Source organism: Dendrobates tinctorius, unplaced genomic scaffold, assembly GCF_039654945.1.
Source record: "Dendrobates tinctorius isolate UK_male_01 unplaced genomic scaffold, ASM3965494v1 ptg000081l, whole genome shotgun sequence".
Taxonomy (NCBI): Eukaryota; Metazoa; Chordata; class Amphibia; order Anura; family Dendrobatidae; genus Dendrobates; species Dendrobates tinctorius.
In genome coordinates this window covers 9,992,044-10,012,500 of record NW_027361749.1, presented here as the reverse complement: position 1 = coordinate 10,012,500, position 20,457 = coordinate 9,992,044, and the positions used below count along the sequence as shown (strand labels likewise).

Here is a 20,457-nt window from a genome sequence, read left to right as displayed (position 1 = left end):
TATCAGAACACAGTCATAGGCATCTCTGTCCAACCCCATCACAATGTAGGGTACAATCCATTTAAGCATTGGAGAAAAAAGGATTTAGTTCAGCTCACCCCTCATTGATGCTGCAGCAAGGTCCGAGCAAGGGCATGTCTCCACTTGGACGTCTTGGAATACTTAATAGAAAATGGAATATTCTGAGTGTAAGAGCGTATACCGCTCGAAACACGTACAGAACCTCCTGGGCACTTTCTGTGTGGCTATCCCATGTCAGGGTAAAAACCGCAATGATGACTATAGTAGCAGAAGGGTCGTGGGCCGGACTGGGGGGTGGTCCCTCTGTATACCGCACAGTGACGTAACAGACACAAGATGGAGGCAACTTTCCGGTGCAACAGGTCCAAGTTTATTTCTCGCCGTCCGTCTGTCGGCCCCAGCAATACACCGCAATCCTTTTCACGGCCCTACTTTTCTCGGCCTCGTTACACACACCGTACTTTGCACTAGAGACGTAAATATACGCACCGTCCCTTTTTCAAACTTAGCGACGTTCCTGACAGCTCAGTCACTGTGGCCGCCTTAGGCCTGTACACCGACAGCAATTTTACTGATCTGTTGTCGTCCTTAATTCGGTATGTTTTCCCCCGGGGCCTCGTCTGTACTGTGGTACTTGGTGTCAGGACCACCCCTCTGACTTCCTTTCTCCTCAGTCCCCTGGTTTAGCTCTCCTCACAACACTCCAATTGTCACAGACTTCTTGTCTCTTGAGCTCCTCCCGGGGACTGGAACTTTCTGGAACCCTCCTGTCAAATTTATATCTTTACGGTTCCCTGTAACTCCGCCCCCCATGACCAACGGTTTCTAAAGTCCTAAGCTGCTGTCAAGTCCTGAACTCACACTCCTCCCTGCCATCTTGTGGTCAACCTAAGGTACTGCACGTCATCTACACTTTCCTAGCTGTTTCCCCACTGTCATAACTGATATCTGTCTAAAGTGTGCAACCCTTCTCTTTCTAGTCTGACAAGTCCGTCCACACGTCAGGTCACCTTCCCTACACAGCCATGCTTGTATTTTAATGAAATAAATAAAGAAAATTCTGGATTTTACTCCTTGCGCTGGACTTTCCTTTTTCTATGAAACAATCCATTTAAGGACTGCACAAACATTCACTTATTTTGTCACATAAATGTGAGTAATAACAGTGATTTGTAGAGGCAGAACAATAACAAGATAAACAGAAAAACTTTCACACATGTTTGACAGCTCAGCCACTCTGACTGTCTCCACGGGAGGATGAGGACAGATTTTCAGTTTTTTCACAAGACAGAAGTCCTGTTTCTCTGAAGTCCTTTCTTAGATTTCCACAAACATGGAAACATGTTCTCTATCTGATAACAACAGCCTAGAAGCTTCTTTTTTGCTCTCCCATCCATCTTGTGGGTTCTTGAATGGATCTAAGGTTGGAGCACTCATGACTGATTCTTCAGAACCACATTACCCAAATGTCATGCTACCATCTCCTAATATAACCTTTGCCTTCTTATGGCAGGAGCGTCAACACTTGTTTGTGTTTTTTCCCCCACCAATGTGAGGTTTGTAATGTATAATGATTTGACCTGTCTCTTTAAGAAAGGAAATCTTGTGACTAGAAGGTTATAGACAGGAAGTGGGTGGGGAGAGTTTCAGTTTAGCCTGAGGAGAGAAATATTATGCCATGTACTGGAGGAAGAAGGAGAAGAATAAAATATAGTTAAAGCGTTCTCTCTTGAATTCCTTATACCGTGTGGACATTACAAGGTTCTTTCTGGACTGGACCAATAACAGAAACATCGATAATGTTTCCCTGTAAGCCTGTATGCAACAGCACCCCCTAACCTACGGAAGCAAAGGGAAAAGCAAAAAAGTTACATTTAATAACCTGTAATACACACATACACATTATTCTCAGCTTCAGTGCATCACAAAGGCATTACATATCTATGATGTGTAACATGTGTCTTCTGTTTTATGACTTAATTCTCTAGACATTGAAGTCCACAAGGCAGCAGAAGACACAATGTGATGAAGAGTTCAGTCTTACAAACCAAAAATTAATGCAAGAAAGGAATAACTTACAGCACCAACTGGAGAGTACACAGGTGAGCCAAATTTATTAATATCAGGCAAATATTTATGGGTTAAAACTACTGTAAGACTACACTATAAATCATGATTCATATGATACAACAAGGTGGAAATGTATCTTCTGATTCTGGGCAGTTCATCGGTGTAATGCCTCCTGCACTACTCCTCCACTAACACTGAATCTGGGTGCCTATTGGGCAGCTAAGTGGAAATAAGTATTGAACACCAGTTTTCTTTGAAAATATATTTCTAAAGGTGCTGTTGTCACCAGATGTCGGTAACCACCCATAATAAGTCCTTGACAATCTGTGTCATGCACTAAGTGGTAGTTTCACGCTCCACTGAGTAGAATTACCCATTTATCTTGTAGCATTTATGGGTATTACTAAGGCTGGGGTAAGATGATCGCAGATTCTCTCACCCACAGAATTGGACGATAATGCAAATGACACTCTGATCAGAGTTTGATCTGAGTGTCAGCATATTTTGATCCATTTCTCTTGGATGATCATTACAAATGCTTCCAGACCTCATCACACGGCAGTCAGTGTGAGAGCTGTTGGGAACTGGTGAAAGATCCTCCATAACGTCATTGTATTTGGCAAAGATATACATTGTTTATTCTTGCTGTACAGTAATCATGGAAATAAACAATTATTTTTTCCATTCATATTATTAAAACTCCAGAGTTGGTGATGTGGCAGTCCATGAAAATTCTAATGTTTGTGGCCATTATATAAGGAGATTTCCTAGTCTTCAAGAAAAGTTTGTAATATTAGTGAAGGCGCCCTCATGTATTATTCTACACGACTCAGTGCCAACCTGAGCATTCTGGGAGATATAATTGATTTGCCATCACAGTGCTGGGGAATGCCCATCTCTAATATAAAGTGCAAAGGTCAAACTCTAACACATTATATTTGACTCTCATGAGTAAGCTGCCATTTCTAGTCAGTTGCCTTGGATGTATATAGTAGTTTTCCTTCTCTTGCTTGACGTAGTCTATTAGGTCCATAGCCTTAAGAGAGGGTAAAATAAAAAGCAAAATTGATATTGGGGTCACTGGAGAGACTGCTTTTCTGTTCACTTGCCAAACTAGTGAGGATTGCTTCAGGGCTTTAGGAAAACGACAGAGAAAATCAATAAAGAAAGAAAAAGATTTCACATATAATTGAAATTGCTTGCTTATTACACTTTTGCTCAGCAGATGGCACCTTCTTGTAAATGATGGGTAATCTCAGTCAGTCTATTAGTTACAAGATTGTATCAGCTGCAAGACAGAATTATTTGTAACATCTTCAGACGACGCTATTAATGTGTCAGTAGAATACAAGAAACCGTTCGCATATTGAAGCCATTCGGATTAATTCCAAAAAGCAGTATTTTGAAATCCAGATCATAACTGCCTGTCATAAGCTTGCTTTAGGTAGAACATCACAGTAAATGCCACGTCTTAGTACTGGAAATACAAATAAGGAAAAAATGTAAATTTACTAACGTTATATAGTGCCACGTATTAACATTACGTAGCAATCCATAATCCTCAAACAGTGCCAATTAGAGTCATGTTCCAGACTAGATCAAATTTTCGGCAAACAGTGTAGCTTGCCGAATCGTAACAATGTGTAGTGTAAACACTAGAGTTGAGCGAAACGGGTCGAAAAAATTCAAAAGTCGCCGACTTTTGGCAAAGTCGGGTTTCATGAAACGAAACCCGACCCTAGGATGAGGTCGGCCACGAGGTCGGCGACTTACGCGCCAAAGTCGCGTTTCAAAAGTTTGTTTTGCGCTCTTTTTCAGCCAATCAGGATCCACGGACACTGTGGGCAACGTGATGACATAGGCACGGGTCACCACCATCTTTCAGAAGGACATGCAAGTGATTGGCTTGCTTTGGTGGACGTCACAGGGGGTATAAAAGGGCGTGCACGCCGACCACCATCTTACTTCTGCCGATCTTAGTATAGGGAGAGGTTGCTGCTGATTCTGTAGGGAGAGCGTTAGGCAGGGAAGAAGACAAAAAAACTGCTTCTGCTGCTAGCGATTTGGCCTGCACAACACACAAGTCACTGTGTGTGCAGTGCAAGGGGAGGCTATATTGTGGTGTATCAGTGGTGTTGGTTGTTGGGCTGCCTTCTAAGGCTTCCTGACATGCTGGCATTGCTGTTTACCCACTGCTCCGCAAACTGCTTTTTTAAAAGCAATCCAATCTCCCTTATCCTCTCGTCACTTTGGTCACAGGCAGCTGTGCCATCGAGCGTGTCACATAGCGCTCAGATATCAGTGGGCCGCACACAATCCACAAGTGTCCAGTGTCCAAAAGTGTACGCAGAGATTCAAAATCTCCATTATCCTCTCGTCACTTTGGTCACAGGCAGCTGTGCCATCGAGCGTGTCACATAGCGCTCAGATATCAGTGGGCCGCACACAATCCACAAGTGTCCAGTGTCCAAAAGTGTACGCAGAGATTCAAAATCTCCATTATCCTCTCGTCACTTTGGTCACAGGCAGCTGTGCCATCGAGCGTGTCACATAGCGCTCAGATATCAGTGGGCCGCACACAATCCACAAGTGTCCAGTGTCCAAAAGTGTACGCAGAGATTCAAAATCTCCATTATCCTCTCGTCACTTTGGTCACAGGCAGCTGTGCCATCGAGCGTGTCACATAGCGCTCAGATATCAGTGGGCCGCACACAATCCACAAGTGTCCACTGTCCACAAGTCTACGCAGAGATTCAAAATCTCCATTATCCTCTCGTCACTTTGGTCACAGGCAGCTGTGCCATCGAGCGTGTCACATAGCGCTCAGATATCAGTGGGCCGCACACAATCCACAAGTGTCCACTGTCCAAAAGTGTACGCAGAGATTCAAAATCTCCATTATCCTCTCGTCACTTTGGTCACAGGCAGCTGTGCCATCGAGCGTGTCACATAGCGCTCAGATATCAGTGGGCCGCACACAATCCACAAGTGTCCACTGTCCACAAGTGTACGCAGAGATTCAAAATCTCCATTATCCTCTCGTCACTTTGGTCACAGGCAGCTGTGCCATCGAGCGTGTCACATAGCGCTCAGATATCAGTGGGCCACACACAATCCACAAGTGTCCAGTGTCCAAAAGTGTACGCAGAGATTCAAAATCTCCATTATCCTCTCGTCACTTTGGTCACAGGCAGCTGTGCCATCGAGCGTGTCACATAGTGCTCAGATATCAGTGGGCCGCACACAATCCACAAGTGTCCAGTGTCCAAAAGTGTACGCAGAGATTCAAAATCTCCATTATCCTCTCGTCACTTTGGTCACAGGCAGCTGTGCCATCGAGCGTGTCACATAGCGCTCAGATATCAGTGGGCCGCACACAATCCACAAGTGTCCACTGTCCACAAGTGTACGCAGAGATTCAAAATCTCCATTATCCTCTCGTCACTTTGGTCACAGGCAGCTGTGCCATCGAGTGTGTCACATAGCGCTCAGATATCAGTGGGCCGCACACAATCCACAAGTGTCCACTGTCCACAAGTGTACGCAGAGATTCAAAATCTCCATTATCCTCTCGTCACTTTGGTCACAGGCAGCTGTGCCATCGAGCGTGTCACATAGCGCTCAGATATCAGTGGGCCGCACACAATCCATAAGTGTCCAGTGTCCAAAAGTGTACGCAGAGATTCAAAATCTCCATTATCCTCTCGTCACTTTGGTCACAGGCAGCTGTGCCATCGAGCGTGTCACATAGCGCTCAGATATCAGTGGGCCGCACACAATCCACAAGTGTCCACTGTCCACAAGTGTACGCAGAGATTCAAAATCTCCATTATCCTCTCGTCACTTTGGTCACAGGCAGCTGTGCCATCGAGCGTGTCACATAGCGCTCAGATATCAGTGGGCCGCACACAATCCACAAGTGTCCAGTGTCCAAAAGTGTACGCAGAGATTCAAAATCTCCATTATCCTCTCGTCACTTTGGTCACAGGCAGCTGTGCCATCGAGCGTGTTACATAGCGCTCAGATATCAGTGGGCCGCACACAATCCACAAGTGTCCACTGTCCACAAGTGTACGCAGAGATTCAAAATCTCCATTATCCTCTCGTCACTTTGGTCACAGGCAGCTGTGCCATCGAGCGTGTCACATAGCGCTCAGATATCAGTGGGCCGCACACAATCCACAAGTGTCCACTGTCCACAAGTGTACGCAGAGATTCAAAATCTCCATTATCCTCTCATCACTTTGGTCACAGGCAGCTGTGCCATCGAGCGTGTCACATAGCGCTCAGATATCAGTGGGCCGCACACAATCCACAAGTGTCCAGTGTCCAAAAGTGTACGCAGAGATTCAAAATCTCCATTATCCTCTCGTCACTTTGGTCACAGGCAGCTGTGCCATCGAGCGTGTCACATAGCGCTCAGATATCAGTGGGCCGCACACAATCCACAAGTGTCCACTGTCCACAAGTGTACGCAGAGATTCAAAATCTCCATTATCCTCTCATCACTTTGGTCACAGGCAGCTGTGCCATCGAGCGTGTCACATAGCGCTCAGATATCAGTGGGCCGCACACAATCCACAAGTGTCCAGTGTCCAAAAGTGTACGCAGAGATTCAAAATCTCCATTATCCTCTCGTCACTTTGGTCACAGGCAGCTGTGCCATCGAGCGTGTCACATAGCGCTCAGATATCAGTGGGCCGCACACAATCCACAAGTGTCCACTGTCCACAAGTGTGTGCAGAAATTCTAAAACTCCCCTGTCCTATAGACACCTTGTACCTTGTTTTACATTACTATATAGTTTGTTGGATTTTGTCTACATTTCTACCAAAAATGAGGAAGGCTGGTGGAAGAGGCCGTGGAATTGGGCGGGGGTTGGCAGCTGGTAATGATGGTGTTGGTGGTGGATCTGATGGTAGTGGCAAGAGCAAAATAGGACCAAATGCAGGAGGTGCTGACCCTGCGTCATCGTCTGTCTGCATAAGGCCTCGAACGCTTCGTTTTCTAGGAGTTGGCAAACCGCTTTTAAAGGCAGAGCATCAGGAAAAAGTTTTGTCTTACATTGCTGACTCAGCCTCCAGCTCTATCGCCTCCTCTTCTTCAGTTGTAAAAAGTAAAAGCACTGAGTCGTCATTGGAGGCTCATGTTCATGAACCACACCTTTCCTTGTGTCCTTCACCCCAACCAAGATTGAAGGATGACGCAGGCCATACTACTGATTACTCCATGGAGCTGTTTTCACATGCCATGCCTGGATTATCAAGTCAAATGGTGAATTACCCAGGCCAAGATGAATCTGACATGGAGTGCACTGATGCACAGCCGCTGATGGATGATTCTGCTGGTACATTCACTCAGAGCACTACATTGTTCTCACAGTGTACAGAGCCAGATTTTGACCCTGATGAGACTCAGGTGCCCCTTCCCGCACATTATACCACCATACACGGTGACACAGAGAAAGGTGCACATGACATAGAAGAGGAGGTGATGGATGACCCAGTTGTTGACCCAGATTGGCATCCATTGGGGGAAGAGGGTGCTGCTTCCAATAGCTCAGATGAGGAGCATCCACAGCAGACATCGACATCGCAACAGCTGTTATCTGGCAGGCCCGGAGCACTCCAAAGACAGGTTCCAAACATCAAAAGAGTTGCTGGACAGCTTATCCAGAGGGTCAAAAGATCACAGCGTGCTAGGCCGCAAAATGTCTGCCAAAGTAGGAAGAGTGCAGTTTGGCAGTTTTTTGAACAAAATCCTCATGATCAGGCCAAGGTTATCTGTAAGAAGTGCGCAAAGACCTTTAGCCGAGGAAAAAATCTGAAAAATTTGAATACCAGTTGCATGCTTAGACATTTAACCAGCATGCACTTGCAAGCGTGGACACAACACCAAACCTCAAGTGCCACATGTGCAACTGATCACAACGAAGGTAGTCAGCAACGCTACATTGTTTCCCCCACTGTAAGCACACCGGTTAGCACAGCAGCAAATGTTAAGGTGTCGTTGCAAGGCCACAGCAGTCAGGGAATCCCACTGTTATATCAACGAAAGACTGATTCTAGGCCATCAGAAAGAACACCATCCATCACCATCATCAACCCTCTCTCAGTCTGCCCTGTCCACCGCTACTTCCACCATATGCAGCTCTCAAGTCCAGCTCACCCTCCCAGACACTATGAGCAGGTCACGAAAGTACTCAGTCTCTCATCCGCGTACACTGGGTTTGAACGCCCACATTGCCAAACTAATCTCGTTTGAGATGATGCCCTTTCGGTTGGTGGAAAGCACAGCTTTCCGCGAACTCATGGCCTATGCAGTACCACGCTATGACCTACCCAGTCGCCACTTCTTCTCTCGCAAAGCCATCCCAGCCCTCCACCATCATGTGAAAGACCGCATTGTCCATGCACTCAAGCAGTCAGTGAGCGGAAAGGTGCACCTCACAACTGATGCATGGTCCAGTCGGCATGGCCAGGGCCGTTACGTGTCCATCACTGCGCACTGGGTTAATGTGGTGGATGCAGGGTCCACAGGGGACAGCGGTGGTGGGACAGTGCTGCCTAGCCCACGGTCTAGGAAACAGTTGGCTGTAGGCGTTCGACCCTCCTCCTCCTCCTCCTCCTCCAGAAGCGACAGCTCGTCCAGAGCGCAGTCGTACGAGCACTCCATCTGCAGCTGCCACTGTTGTACACGATGTGTCCCCCTATCGAGCAGCTAGTGGAAAGCGTCAGCAGGCTGTGTTGCAGATGATGTGTTTGGGCGACAGACACACCGCCGAGGTGCTGGCCGAGTACTTGAAGCGACAAACTGAGTCATGGCTGGGCAGTGTACATCTTGAGGCAGGCAAGGTAGTTAGTGATAACGGCCGTAATTTTGTGGCAGCCATAGCCCTTTCAAAACTCAGCCACATACCTTGCTTGGCTCACACCTTGAACCTGGTGGTGCAGTGCTTCCTCAAACATTATCCGGAGTTAACAGCCCTGCTCCAGAAGGTGCGAAGACTGTGCGCGCACATCCGCCGGTCGCCTCTACACTCCGTTCGTATGAAGAAGCTGCAGCGATTGCTCCACCTTCCCAACCACCGCCTCATTATCGACATTGCAACAAGGTGGAACTCCACCCTGCACATGGTGGAGCGGCTGTGCGAGCAGAGGCAGGCCATAATGCATTTGTGGGAGGATACACGGCCAGGCACTTTGAGAGCAGACATGGAGTTGACAGGCGTGCAGTGGTCGAAGCTGAAAGACCTTTGTAAAGTCCTTCAGTGTTTTGAGGAATGCACACGGCTGGTAAGCGCAGACGACGCCATCCTAAGCATGAGCATCCCACTTATGCGTCTGCTCATGCAAACTTTGACGCACCTTAAGGAGCAGGCGTCTGCAGCCAATGTTGATGAGGAGGAAGAGGAGGAGGGAATCCTTGATGACATTCAGCCATTGTCTGCTCAGGGACCTCTCCTGGACGAGGTGGAGGAAGAAGAGGAGGAGGAGGAGGAGGATGATGGGGATGATTACTTAGGGGAGGAGGATGCATCTCGTGGGGCAAGTGAAAATGTTGGCGTGGCAAGGTCTGGTACAGGGTTTGTGCGTGACTGGAGGGATGTGGATTTGCCAGAAAGTGCTCCTCCACCCAGCACTCGCAGTGCATCATTGACACCGGGAACATTGGCCCACATGTCAGATTATGCCTTGCGGATCCTAAAAAGGGACCCCCGCATTGCCAAAATGATGAACGATGACGACTACTGGTTGGCCAGCATCCTGGATCCACGCTATAAAGGCAAATTACAAAACATCATGCCACAGGAGAACCTTGACCTAATATTGGCTAATAAACAAGCAACTCTGGTAAATCGGTTGCTTGAGGCATTCCCAGCACACAGCAGCGGTGATGGTTCTCACACGAGCCGTACGGGCCGGGGGCAGCTTGGCAGAGGTGTTCGTGGTGCACACAGCAGAAGTGGCATTGGAGACAGGGGTTTCATGACAATGTTGTGGACTGATTTTTCAAATACCGCTCACACAACTGGTAATACTGCATCGATGGAAAGTGACAGGAGACAGCAGTTGTCAACTATGGTTACAAACTACTTTTCCTCCCATATCGATGTTCTCCCACACAGGTCATTCCCCTTTGACTATTGGGCCGCTAAACTGGACACCTGGCCTGAATTGGCCCAATATGCCTTACAGGAGCTCGCTTGCCCAGCTGCAAGTGTGCTATCGGAAAGAGTCTTCAGTGCAGCTGGATCAATCCTGACAGAAAAAAGGACCCGTCTGTCAACCCAAAATGTGGATGATCTAACCTTCATTAAAATGAACCACGCATGGGTTTCCAAGGATTTTGTCCCACCTTCCCCTGATGACACATAGAGTGACAGAAAAATGGCTTGCTTTGGTCCACCTCTTCCTGGTACTTCACCTATTTCGCCTTTTGCATCAGTTGAATGTCCAACATCAACATATGCCACTTTCTAAAACTCCCTAACTGTGCTGCCTCCCCCCTTGGCCGGGGTCACCACCTAGCGCACGACACCGTGCGAGTGCCGTTGCCCTGGACAGGTGGGTAGGCCGACTCTTGGGCGCTGGCACTGGCACAGGGTCCCTCATAGTGCAATCAAGTGTCTCAGACGGTGGTGGTGCACACCCGCCGTCAGACACACCGCTGTACTATGAGGGGCCCAGTGCCAGTACCGACGCCCACGAGTGGGCCCCCCTTGCTTGGCCAGGGCCCCAGCATTTGCAATCTTTACCTCTCCCTGCTCCTCCGCTGTGTTATCTGGGCCGTCAAATCCATACTGTGCCTGACACCGTCTGAGCCTGCCTCCTGATGTATAGACATATATTTTGAATGTGTACGCTATCCATACATGTTATCCGGGGATACGTTACCCCTTCTAAACTTTGTGCAATGACGTGCAATCCATACTGGGCCTAACACCGTCTGAGCCTGCCTCATGCTGTATAGACATATATTTTGAATGTGTACGCTATCCATACATGTTATCCGGGGATACGGTACCCCTTCTAACCTTTGTGCAATGACGTGCAATCCATACTGGGCCTAACACCGTCTGAGCCTGCCTCATGCTGTATAGACATATATTTTGAATGTGTACGCTATCCATACATGTTATCCAGGGATACGGTACCCTTTCTAACCTTTGTGCAATGACGTGCAATCCATACTGGGCCTAACACCGTCTGAGCCTGCCTCATGCTGTATAGACATATATTTTGAATGTGTACGCTATCCATACATGTTATCCGGGGATACGGTACCCCTTCTAACCTTTGTGCAATGACGTGCAATCCATACTGGGCCTAACACCGTCTGAGCCTGCCTCATGCTGTATAGACATATATTTTGAATGTGTACGCTATCCATACATGTTATCCGGGGATACGGTACCCCTTCTAACCTTTGTGCAATGAAGTGAAATCCATACTGGGCCTAACACCGTCTGAGCCTGCCTCATGCTGTATAGACATATATTTTGAATGTGTACGCTATCCATACATGTTATCCAGGGATACGGTACCCTTTCTAACCTTTGTGCAATGACGTGCAATCCATACTGGGCCTAACACCGTCTGAGCCTGCCTCATGCTGTATAGACATATATTTTGAATGTGTACGCTATCCATACATGTTATCCAGGGATACGGTACCCTTTCTAACCTTTGTGCAATGACGTGCAATCCATACTGGGCCTAACACCGTCTGAGCCTGCCTCATGCTGTATAGACATATACTTTGAATGTGTACGCTATCCATACATGTTATCCGGGGATACGGTACCCCTTCTAACCTTTGTGCAATGACGTGCAATCCATACTGGGCCTAACACCGTCTGAGCCTGCCTCATGCTGTATAGACATATATTTTGAATGTGTACGCTATCCATACATGTTATCCGGGGATACGGTACCCCTTCTAACCTTTGTGCAATGACGTGCAATCCATACTGGGCCTAACACCGTCTGAGCCTGCCTCATGCTGTATAGACATATATTTTGAATGTGTACGCTATCCATACATGTTATCCAGGGATACGGTACCCTTTCTAACCTTTGTGCAATGACGTGCAATCCATACTGGGCCTAACACCGTCTGAGCCTGCCTCATGCTATATAGACATATATTTTGAATGTGTACGCTATCCATACATGTTATCCAGGGATACGGTACCCTTTCTAACCTTTGTGCAATGACGTGCAATCCATACTGGGCCTAACACCGTCTGAGCCTGCCTCATGCTGTATAGACATATATTTTGAATGTGTACGCTATCCATACATGTTATCCGGGGATACGGTACCCCTTCTAACCTTTGTGCAATGACGTGCAATCCATACTGGGCCTAACACCGTCTGAGCCTGCCTCATGCTGTATAGACATATATTTTGAATGTGTACGCTATCCATACATGTTATCCAGGGATACGGTACCCTTTCTAACCTTTGTGCAATGACGTGCAATCCATACTGGGCCTAACACCGTCTGAGCCTGCCTCATGCTGTATAGACATATATTTTGAATGTGTACGCTATCTATACATGTTATCCGGGGATACGGTACCCCTTCTAACCTTTGTGCAATGACGTGCAATCCATACTGGGCCTAACACCGTCTGAGCCTGCCTCATGCTGTATAGACATATATTTTGAATGTGTACGCTATCCATACATGTTATCCGGGGATACGGTACCCCTTCTAACCTTTGTGCAATGACGTGCAATCCATACTGGGCCTAACACCGTCTGAGCCTGCCTCATGCTGTATAGACATATATTTTGAATGTGTACGCTATCCATACATGTTATCCGGGGATACGGTACACCTTCTAACCTTTGTGCAATGACGTGCAATCCATACTGGGCCTAACACCGTCTGAGCCTGCCTCATGCTGTATAGACATATATTTTGAATGTGTACGCTATCCATACATGTTATCCGGGGATACGGTACCCCTTCTAACCTTTGTGCAATGACGTGCAATCCATACTGGGCCTAACACCGTCTGAGCCTGCCTCATGCTGTATAGACATATATTTTGAATGTGTACGCTATCCATACATGTTATCCAGGGATACAGTACCCTTTCTAACCTTTGTGCAATGACGTGCAATCCATACTGGGCCTAACACCGTCTGAGCCTGCCTCATGCTGTATAGACATATATTTTGAATGTGTACGCTATCCATACATGTTATCCGGGGATACGGTACCCCTTCTAACCTTTGTGCAATGACGTGCAATCCATACTGGGCCTAACACCGTCTGAGCCTGCCTCATGCTGTATAGACATATATTTTGAATGTGTACGCTATCCATACATGTTATCCAGGGATACGGTACCCTTTCTAACCTTTGTGCAATGACGTGCAATCCATACTGGGCCTAACACCGTCTGAGCCTGCCTCATGCTGTATAGACATATATTTTGAATGTGTACGCTATCCATACATGTTATCCGGGGATACGGTACCCTTTCTAACCTTTGTGCAATGACGTGCAATCCATACTGGGCCTAACACCGTCTGAGCCTGCCTCATGCTGTATAGACATATATTTTGAATGTGTACGCTATCCATACATGTTATCCGGGGATACGGTACCCCTTCTAACCTTTGTGCAATGACGTGCAATCCATACTGGGCCTAACACCGTCTGAGCCTGCCTCATGCTGTATAGACATATATTTTGAATGTGTACGCTATCCATACATGTTATCCAGGGATACGGTACCCTTTCTAACCTTTGTGCAATGACGTGCAATCCATACTGGGCCTAACACCGTCTGAGCCTGCCTCATGCTGTATAGACATATATTTTGAATGTGTACGCTATCCATACATGTTATCCGGGGATACGGTACCCTTTCTAACCTTTGTGCAATGACATGCAATCCATACTGGGCCTAACACCGTCTGAGCCTGCCTCATGCTGTATAGACATATATTTTGAATGTGTACGCTATCCATACATGTTATCCGGGGATACGGTACCCCTTCTAACCTTTGTGCAATGACGTGCAATCCATACTGGGCCTAACACCGTCTGAGCCTGCCTCATGCTGTATAGACATATATTTTGAATGTGTACGCTATCCATACATGTTATCCAGGGATACGGTACCCTTTCTAACCTTTGTGCAATGACGTGCAATCCATACTGGGCCTAACACCGTCTGAGCCTGCCTCATGCTGTATAGACATATATTTTGAATGTGTACGCTATCTATACATGTTATCCGGGGATACGGTACCCCTTCTAACCTTTGTGCAATGACGTGCAATCCATACTGGGCCTAACACCGTCTGAGCCTGCCTCATGCTGTATAGACATACACTCACTGGCCACTTTATTAGGTACACCATGCTAGTAACGGGTTGGACCCCCTTTTGCCTTCAGAACTGCCTCAATTCTTCGTGGCAGAGATTCAACAAGGTGCTGGAAGCATTCCTCAGAGATTTTGGACCATATTGACATGATGGCATCACACAGTTGGCGCAGATTTGTCGGCTGCACATCCCTGATGCGAATCTCCCGTTCCACCACATCCCAAAGATGCTCTATTGGATTGAGATCTGGTGACTGAGGAGGCCATTTGAGTACAGTGAACTCATTGTCATGTTCAAGAAACCAATCTGAGATGATTCGAGCTTTATGACATGGCGCATTATCCTGCTGAAAGTAGCCATCAGATGCCTGTTCTTAGCTGAGAGGAGTGGTACCCAGTGTGGTCTTCTGCTGCTGTAGCCCATCTGCCTCAAAGTTCGACGCACTGTGCGTTCAGAGATGCTCTTCTGCCTACCTTGGTTGTAACGGGTGGCAATTTGAGTCACTGTTGCCTTTCTATCAGCTCGAACCAGTATGCCCATTCTCCTCTGACCTCTGGCATCAACAAGGCATTTCCGGCCACAGAACTGCCGCTCACAGGATTTTTTTTCTTTTTCGGACCATTCTCTGTAAACCCTAGAGATGGTTGTGCGTGAAAATCCCAGTAGATCAGCAGTTTCTGAAATACTCAGACCAGCCCTTCTGGCACCAACAATCTTGCCACGTTCAAAGGCACTCAAATCACCTTTCTTCCCCATACTGATGCTCGGTTTGAACTGCAGGAGATTGTCTTGACCATGTCTACATGCCTAAATGCACTGAGTTGCCGCCATGTGATTGGCTGATTAGAAATTAAGTCTTAACACACAGTTGGACAGGTGTACCTAATAAAGTGGCCAGTGAGTGTATATTTTGAATGTGTACGCTATCCATACATGTTATCCGGGGATACGGTACCCCTTCTAACCTTTGTGCAATGACGTGCAATCCATACTGGGCCTAACACCGTCTGAGCCTGCCTCATGCTGTATAGACATATATTTTGAATGTGTACGCTATCCATACATGTTATCCGGGGATACGGTACACCTTCTAACCTTTGTGCAATGACGTGCAATCCATACTGGGCCTAACACCGTCTGAGCCTGCCTCATGCTGTATAGACATACAGTGGGGAAAAAAAGTATTTAGTCAGTCAGCAATAGTGCAAGTTCCATCACTTAAAAAGATGAGAGGCGTCTGTAATTTACATCATAGGTAGACCTCAACTATGGGAGACAAAGTGAGAAAAAAAAATCCAGAAAATCACATTGTGTGTTTTTTTTTTCATTTTATTTGCATATTATGGTGGAAAATAAGTATTTGGTCAGAAACAAAATTTCATCTCAATACTTTGTGATATATCCTTTGTTGGCAATGACAGAGGTCAAACGTTTTCTGTAAGTCTTCACAAGGTTGCCATACACTGTTGTTGGTATGTTGGCCCATTCCTCCATGCAGATCTCCCCTAGAGCAGTGATGTTTTTGGCTTTTCGCTTGGCAACACGGACTTTCAACTCCCTCCAAAGGTTTTCTATAGGGTTGAGATCTGGAGACTGGCTAGGCCACTCCAGGACCTTGAAATGCTTCTTACGAAGCCACTCCTTCGTTGCCCTGGCGGTGTGCTTTGGATCATTGTCATGTTGAAAGGCCCAGCCACTTTTCATCTTCAATGCCCTTGCTGATGGAAGGAGATTTGCACTCAAAATCTCACGATACATGGCCCCATTCATTCTTTCATGTACCCGGATCAGTCGTCCTGGCCCGTTTGCAGAGAAACAGCCCCAAAGCATGATGTTTCCACCACCATGCTTTACAGTAGGTATGGTGTTTGATGGATGCAACTCAGTATTCTTTTTCCTCCAAACACGACAAGTTGTGTTTCTACCAAACAGTTCCAGTTTGGTTTCATCAGACCATAGGACATTCTCCCAAAACTCCTCTGGATCATTCAAATGCTCTCTAGCAAACTTCAGACGGGCCCGGACATGTACAGGCTTAAGCAGTGGGACACGTCTGGCACTGCAGGATCTGAGTCCATGGTGGCGTAGTGTGTTACTTATGGTAGGCCTTGTTACATTGGTCCCAGCTCTCTGCAGTTCATTCACTAGGTCCCCCCGCGTGGTTCTGGGATTTTTGCTCACCGTTCTTGTGATCATTCTGACCCCACGGGGTGGGATTTTGCGTGGAGCACCAGATCGAGGGAGATTATCAGTGGTCTTGTATGTCTTCCATTTTCTAATTATTGCTCCCACAGTTGATTTCTTCACTCCAAGCTGGTTGGCTATTGCAGATTCAGTCTTCCCAGCCTGGTGCAGGGCTACAATTTTGTTTCTGGTGTCCTTTGACAGCTCTTTGGTCTTCACCATAGTGGAGTTTGGAGTCAGACTGTTTGAAGGTGTGCACAGGTGTCTTTTTATACTGATAACAAGTTTAAACAGGTGCCATTACTACAGGTAATGAGTGGAGGAAAGAGGAGACTCTTAAAGAAGAAGTTACAGGTCTGTGAGAGCCAGAAATCTTGATTGCTTGTTTCTGACCAAATACTTATTTTCCACCATAATATGCAAATAAAATGAAAAAAAAACAAACAATGTGATTTTCTGGATTTTTTTTTCTCAGTTTGTCTCCCATAGTTGAGGTCTACCTATGATGTAAATTACAGACACCTCTCATCTTTTTAAGTGGTGGAACTTGCACTATTGCTGACTGACTAAATACTTTTTTTCCCCACTGTATATTTTGAATGTGTACGCTATCCATACATGTTATCCGGGGATACGGTACCCCTTCTAACCTTTGTGCAATGACGTGCAATCCATACTGGGCCTAACACCGTCTGAGCCTGCCTCATGCTGTATAGACATATATTTTGAATGTGTACGCTATCCATACATGTTATCCAGGGATACGGTACCCTTTCTAACCTTTGTGCAATGACCTGCAATCCATACTGGGCCTAACACCGTCTGAGCCTGCCTCATGCTGTATAGACATATATTTTGAATGTGTACGCTATCCATACATGTTATCCAGGGATACGGTACCCTTTCTAACCTTTGTGCAATGACGTGCAATCCATACTGGGCCTAACACCGTCTGAGCCTGCCTCATGCTGTATAGACATATATTTTGAATGTGTACGCTATCCATACATGTTATCCGGGGATACGGTACCCCTTCTAACCTTTGTGCAATGACGTGCAATCCATACTGGGCCTAACACCGTCTGAGCCTGCCTCATGCTGTATAGACATATATTTTGAATGTGTACGCTATCCATACATGTTATCCGGGGATACGGTACCCCTTCTAACCTTTGTGCAATGACGTGCAATCCATACTGGGCCTAACACCGTCTGAGCCTGCCTCATGCTGTATAGACATATATTTTGAATGTGTACGCTATCCATACATGTTATCCAGGGATACGGTACCCTTTCTAACCTTTGTGCAATGACGTGCAATCCATACTGGGCCTAACACCGTCTGAGCCTGCCTCATGCTGTATAGACATATATTTTGAATGTGTACGCTATCCATACATGTTATCCGGGGATACGGTACCCCTTCTAACCTTTGTGCAATGACGTGCAATCCATACTGGGCCTAACACCGTCTGAGCCTGCCTCATGCTGTATAGACATATATTTTGAATGTGTACGCTATCCATACATGTTATCCAGGGATACGGTACCCTTTCTAACCTTTGTGCAATGACGTGCAATCCATACTGGGCCTAACACCGTCTGAGCCTGCCTCATGCTGTATAGACATATATTTTGAATGTGTACGCTATCCATACATGTTATCCGGGGATACGGTACCCTTTCTAACCTTTGTGCAATGACGTGCAATCCATACTGGGCCTAACACCGTCTGAGCCTGCCTCATGCTGTATAGACATATATTTTGAATGTGTACGCTATCCATACATGTTATCCGGGGATACGGTACCCCTTCTAACCTTTGTGCAATGACGTGCAATCCATACTGGGCCTAACACCGTCTGAACCTGCCTCATGCTGTATAGACATATATTTTGAATGTGTACGCTATCCATACATGTTATCCAGGGATACGGTACCCTTTCTAACCTTTGTGCAATGACGTGCAATCCATATTGGGCCTAACACCGTCTGAGCCTGCCTCATGATGTATAGACATATATTTTGAATGTGTACGCTATCCATACATGTTATCCAGGGATACGGTACCCTTTCTAACCTTTGTGCAATGACGTGCAATCCATACTGGGCCTACCACCGTCTGAGCCTGCCTCATGCTGTATAGACATATATTTTGAATGTGTACGCTATCCATACATGTTATCCGGGGATACGGTACCCCTTCTAACCTTTGTGCAATGACGTGCAATCCATACTGGGCCTAACACCGTCTGAGCCTGCCTCATGCTGTATAGACATATATTTTGAATGTGTACGCTATCCATACATGTTATCCGGGGATACGGTACCCCTTCTAACCTTTGTGCAATGACGTGCAATCCATACTCGGCCTAACACAGTCTGAGCCTGCCTCATGCTGTATAGACATATATTTTGAATGTGTACGCTATCCATACATGTTATCCAGGGATACGGTACCCTTTCTAACCTTTGTGCAATCACGTGCAATCCATACTGGGCGTGAGAACGGCTGGCGAGCTGTTAAGCAAGCTACAGCACCTGTCCAGACAAGTACAGGGATTCCCTAGCGAGGAGACTTATTTGATTGTTTTCTATGTTGGGACAGCAATTTTTGGGGAGCACTATACTCTGGAGAATGATAGATGGGGCCCACCATACACTGGAACATTCCAAAGGTGGACATCAGACACTGGAGCAGCATTTACAGGGCCCATTATACACTAGAGCATTAGAAATGGGGCCCATTATGTTTGGAGCATTATTTGGGCCCATAAGACAGTGGAGCTTCATCCATGGGGACCAACATATACTGTAGCATTATGTGGAGCTCATCATATACTGTTTCAAACATTATATGGGACCAATGATTTTGTATGGAGAAATAGATGGGCCTCGTCATGAGATGTAAAAAGTGAGGTATTTTTCATTGTACTATACCGCTATTTCTCTGCCGTATCGGAGCATGATGAGTTGTGGTATGTGTTAAAGGGGCGCTCTTTCGCCCAGGGCACATGAAAACCTGCAGCCAGCCCCCCCCCCCCACAAATTTAGCCAAATAACACCCATTTTTCAGTGCGTAACTTGTATTATGAAGTTAATTAAGGTTGACAAGCTTAAGTAAGAAGAATTGATGCTTTTGGCATTCAAATGGGCACTGTAGGTGTGTTTCCTGTCCTCCTCTCACTGCCGACTTTTATTCCCCATTGACTTACATTGGGTTTCGTGTTTCGGGACGACCCCGACTTTTCCCTATAATCGGACGATCTTGCTCGACCCGACTTTTGGAAAAGTCGGGTTTCACGAAACGAAACGCGACCCTAAAAAAGCAAAAGTCGCTCAACTCTAGTAAACACTGTTCGGATTCAGGTCCGCTTGAGGTTCGAGTGGTTTTTACAAGACAACAAGCATGTGATTTGTATACTTGTGTTCACATGCCGACTAGCCTGTTTTCCTTCTTCATTCAATGTTCAGCGCTTTTTGCTGGATCATTGAAAGAAGCAGAAAGAAAAGCTAATTGGCACATGATGATAAGTGTGAAAATTTCTATAGGGCTACTTTCCCACAATGAGCTTTTGCTGAGTTTTTTATGCTGTGTATTTTTTTTTAAAAAAGCAAGTAACCTAGATTACTTAATGGTGCAGAAAAATATCAAAAACTTACCAAAAGCTCATTGTGGGGAGGTAGACACCCATAGTCAAAATTACTGTTACTATGAACAGTTAAACAAGTTGAAGATGAAATGGTCTCTAAAAGGCCTAAAGTTAAAAATGACACATTTCCTTTGTATTTTAGGCAATAAAATATAGTCATTTTTTTAAATTATAAA

The 20,457-nt window shown here is 46.2% G+C and overlaps 1 protein-coding gene across 1 annotated transcript in view; it reads left to right on the top strand.

Annotated features, from left to right (window-relative positions):
- The window catches only part of CCDC178 (coiled-coil domain containing 178), an 805,328-nt gene that overhangs the window by 248,838 nt on the left and 536,033 nt on the right, over window positions 1–20,457 (top strand). Inside the window, exon 15 of the mRNA XM_073583735.1 lies at window positions 2,010–2,123. Coding sequence (XP_073439836.1) covers window positions 2,010–2,123 — 114 coding nt within the window. The remainder of the gene's footprint in view (window positions 1–2,009; window positions 2,124–20,457) is intronic.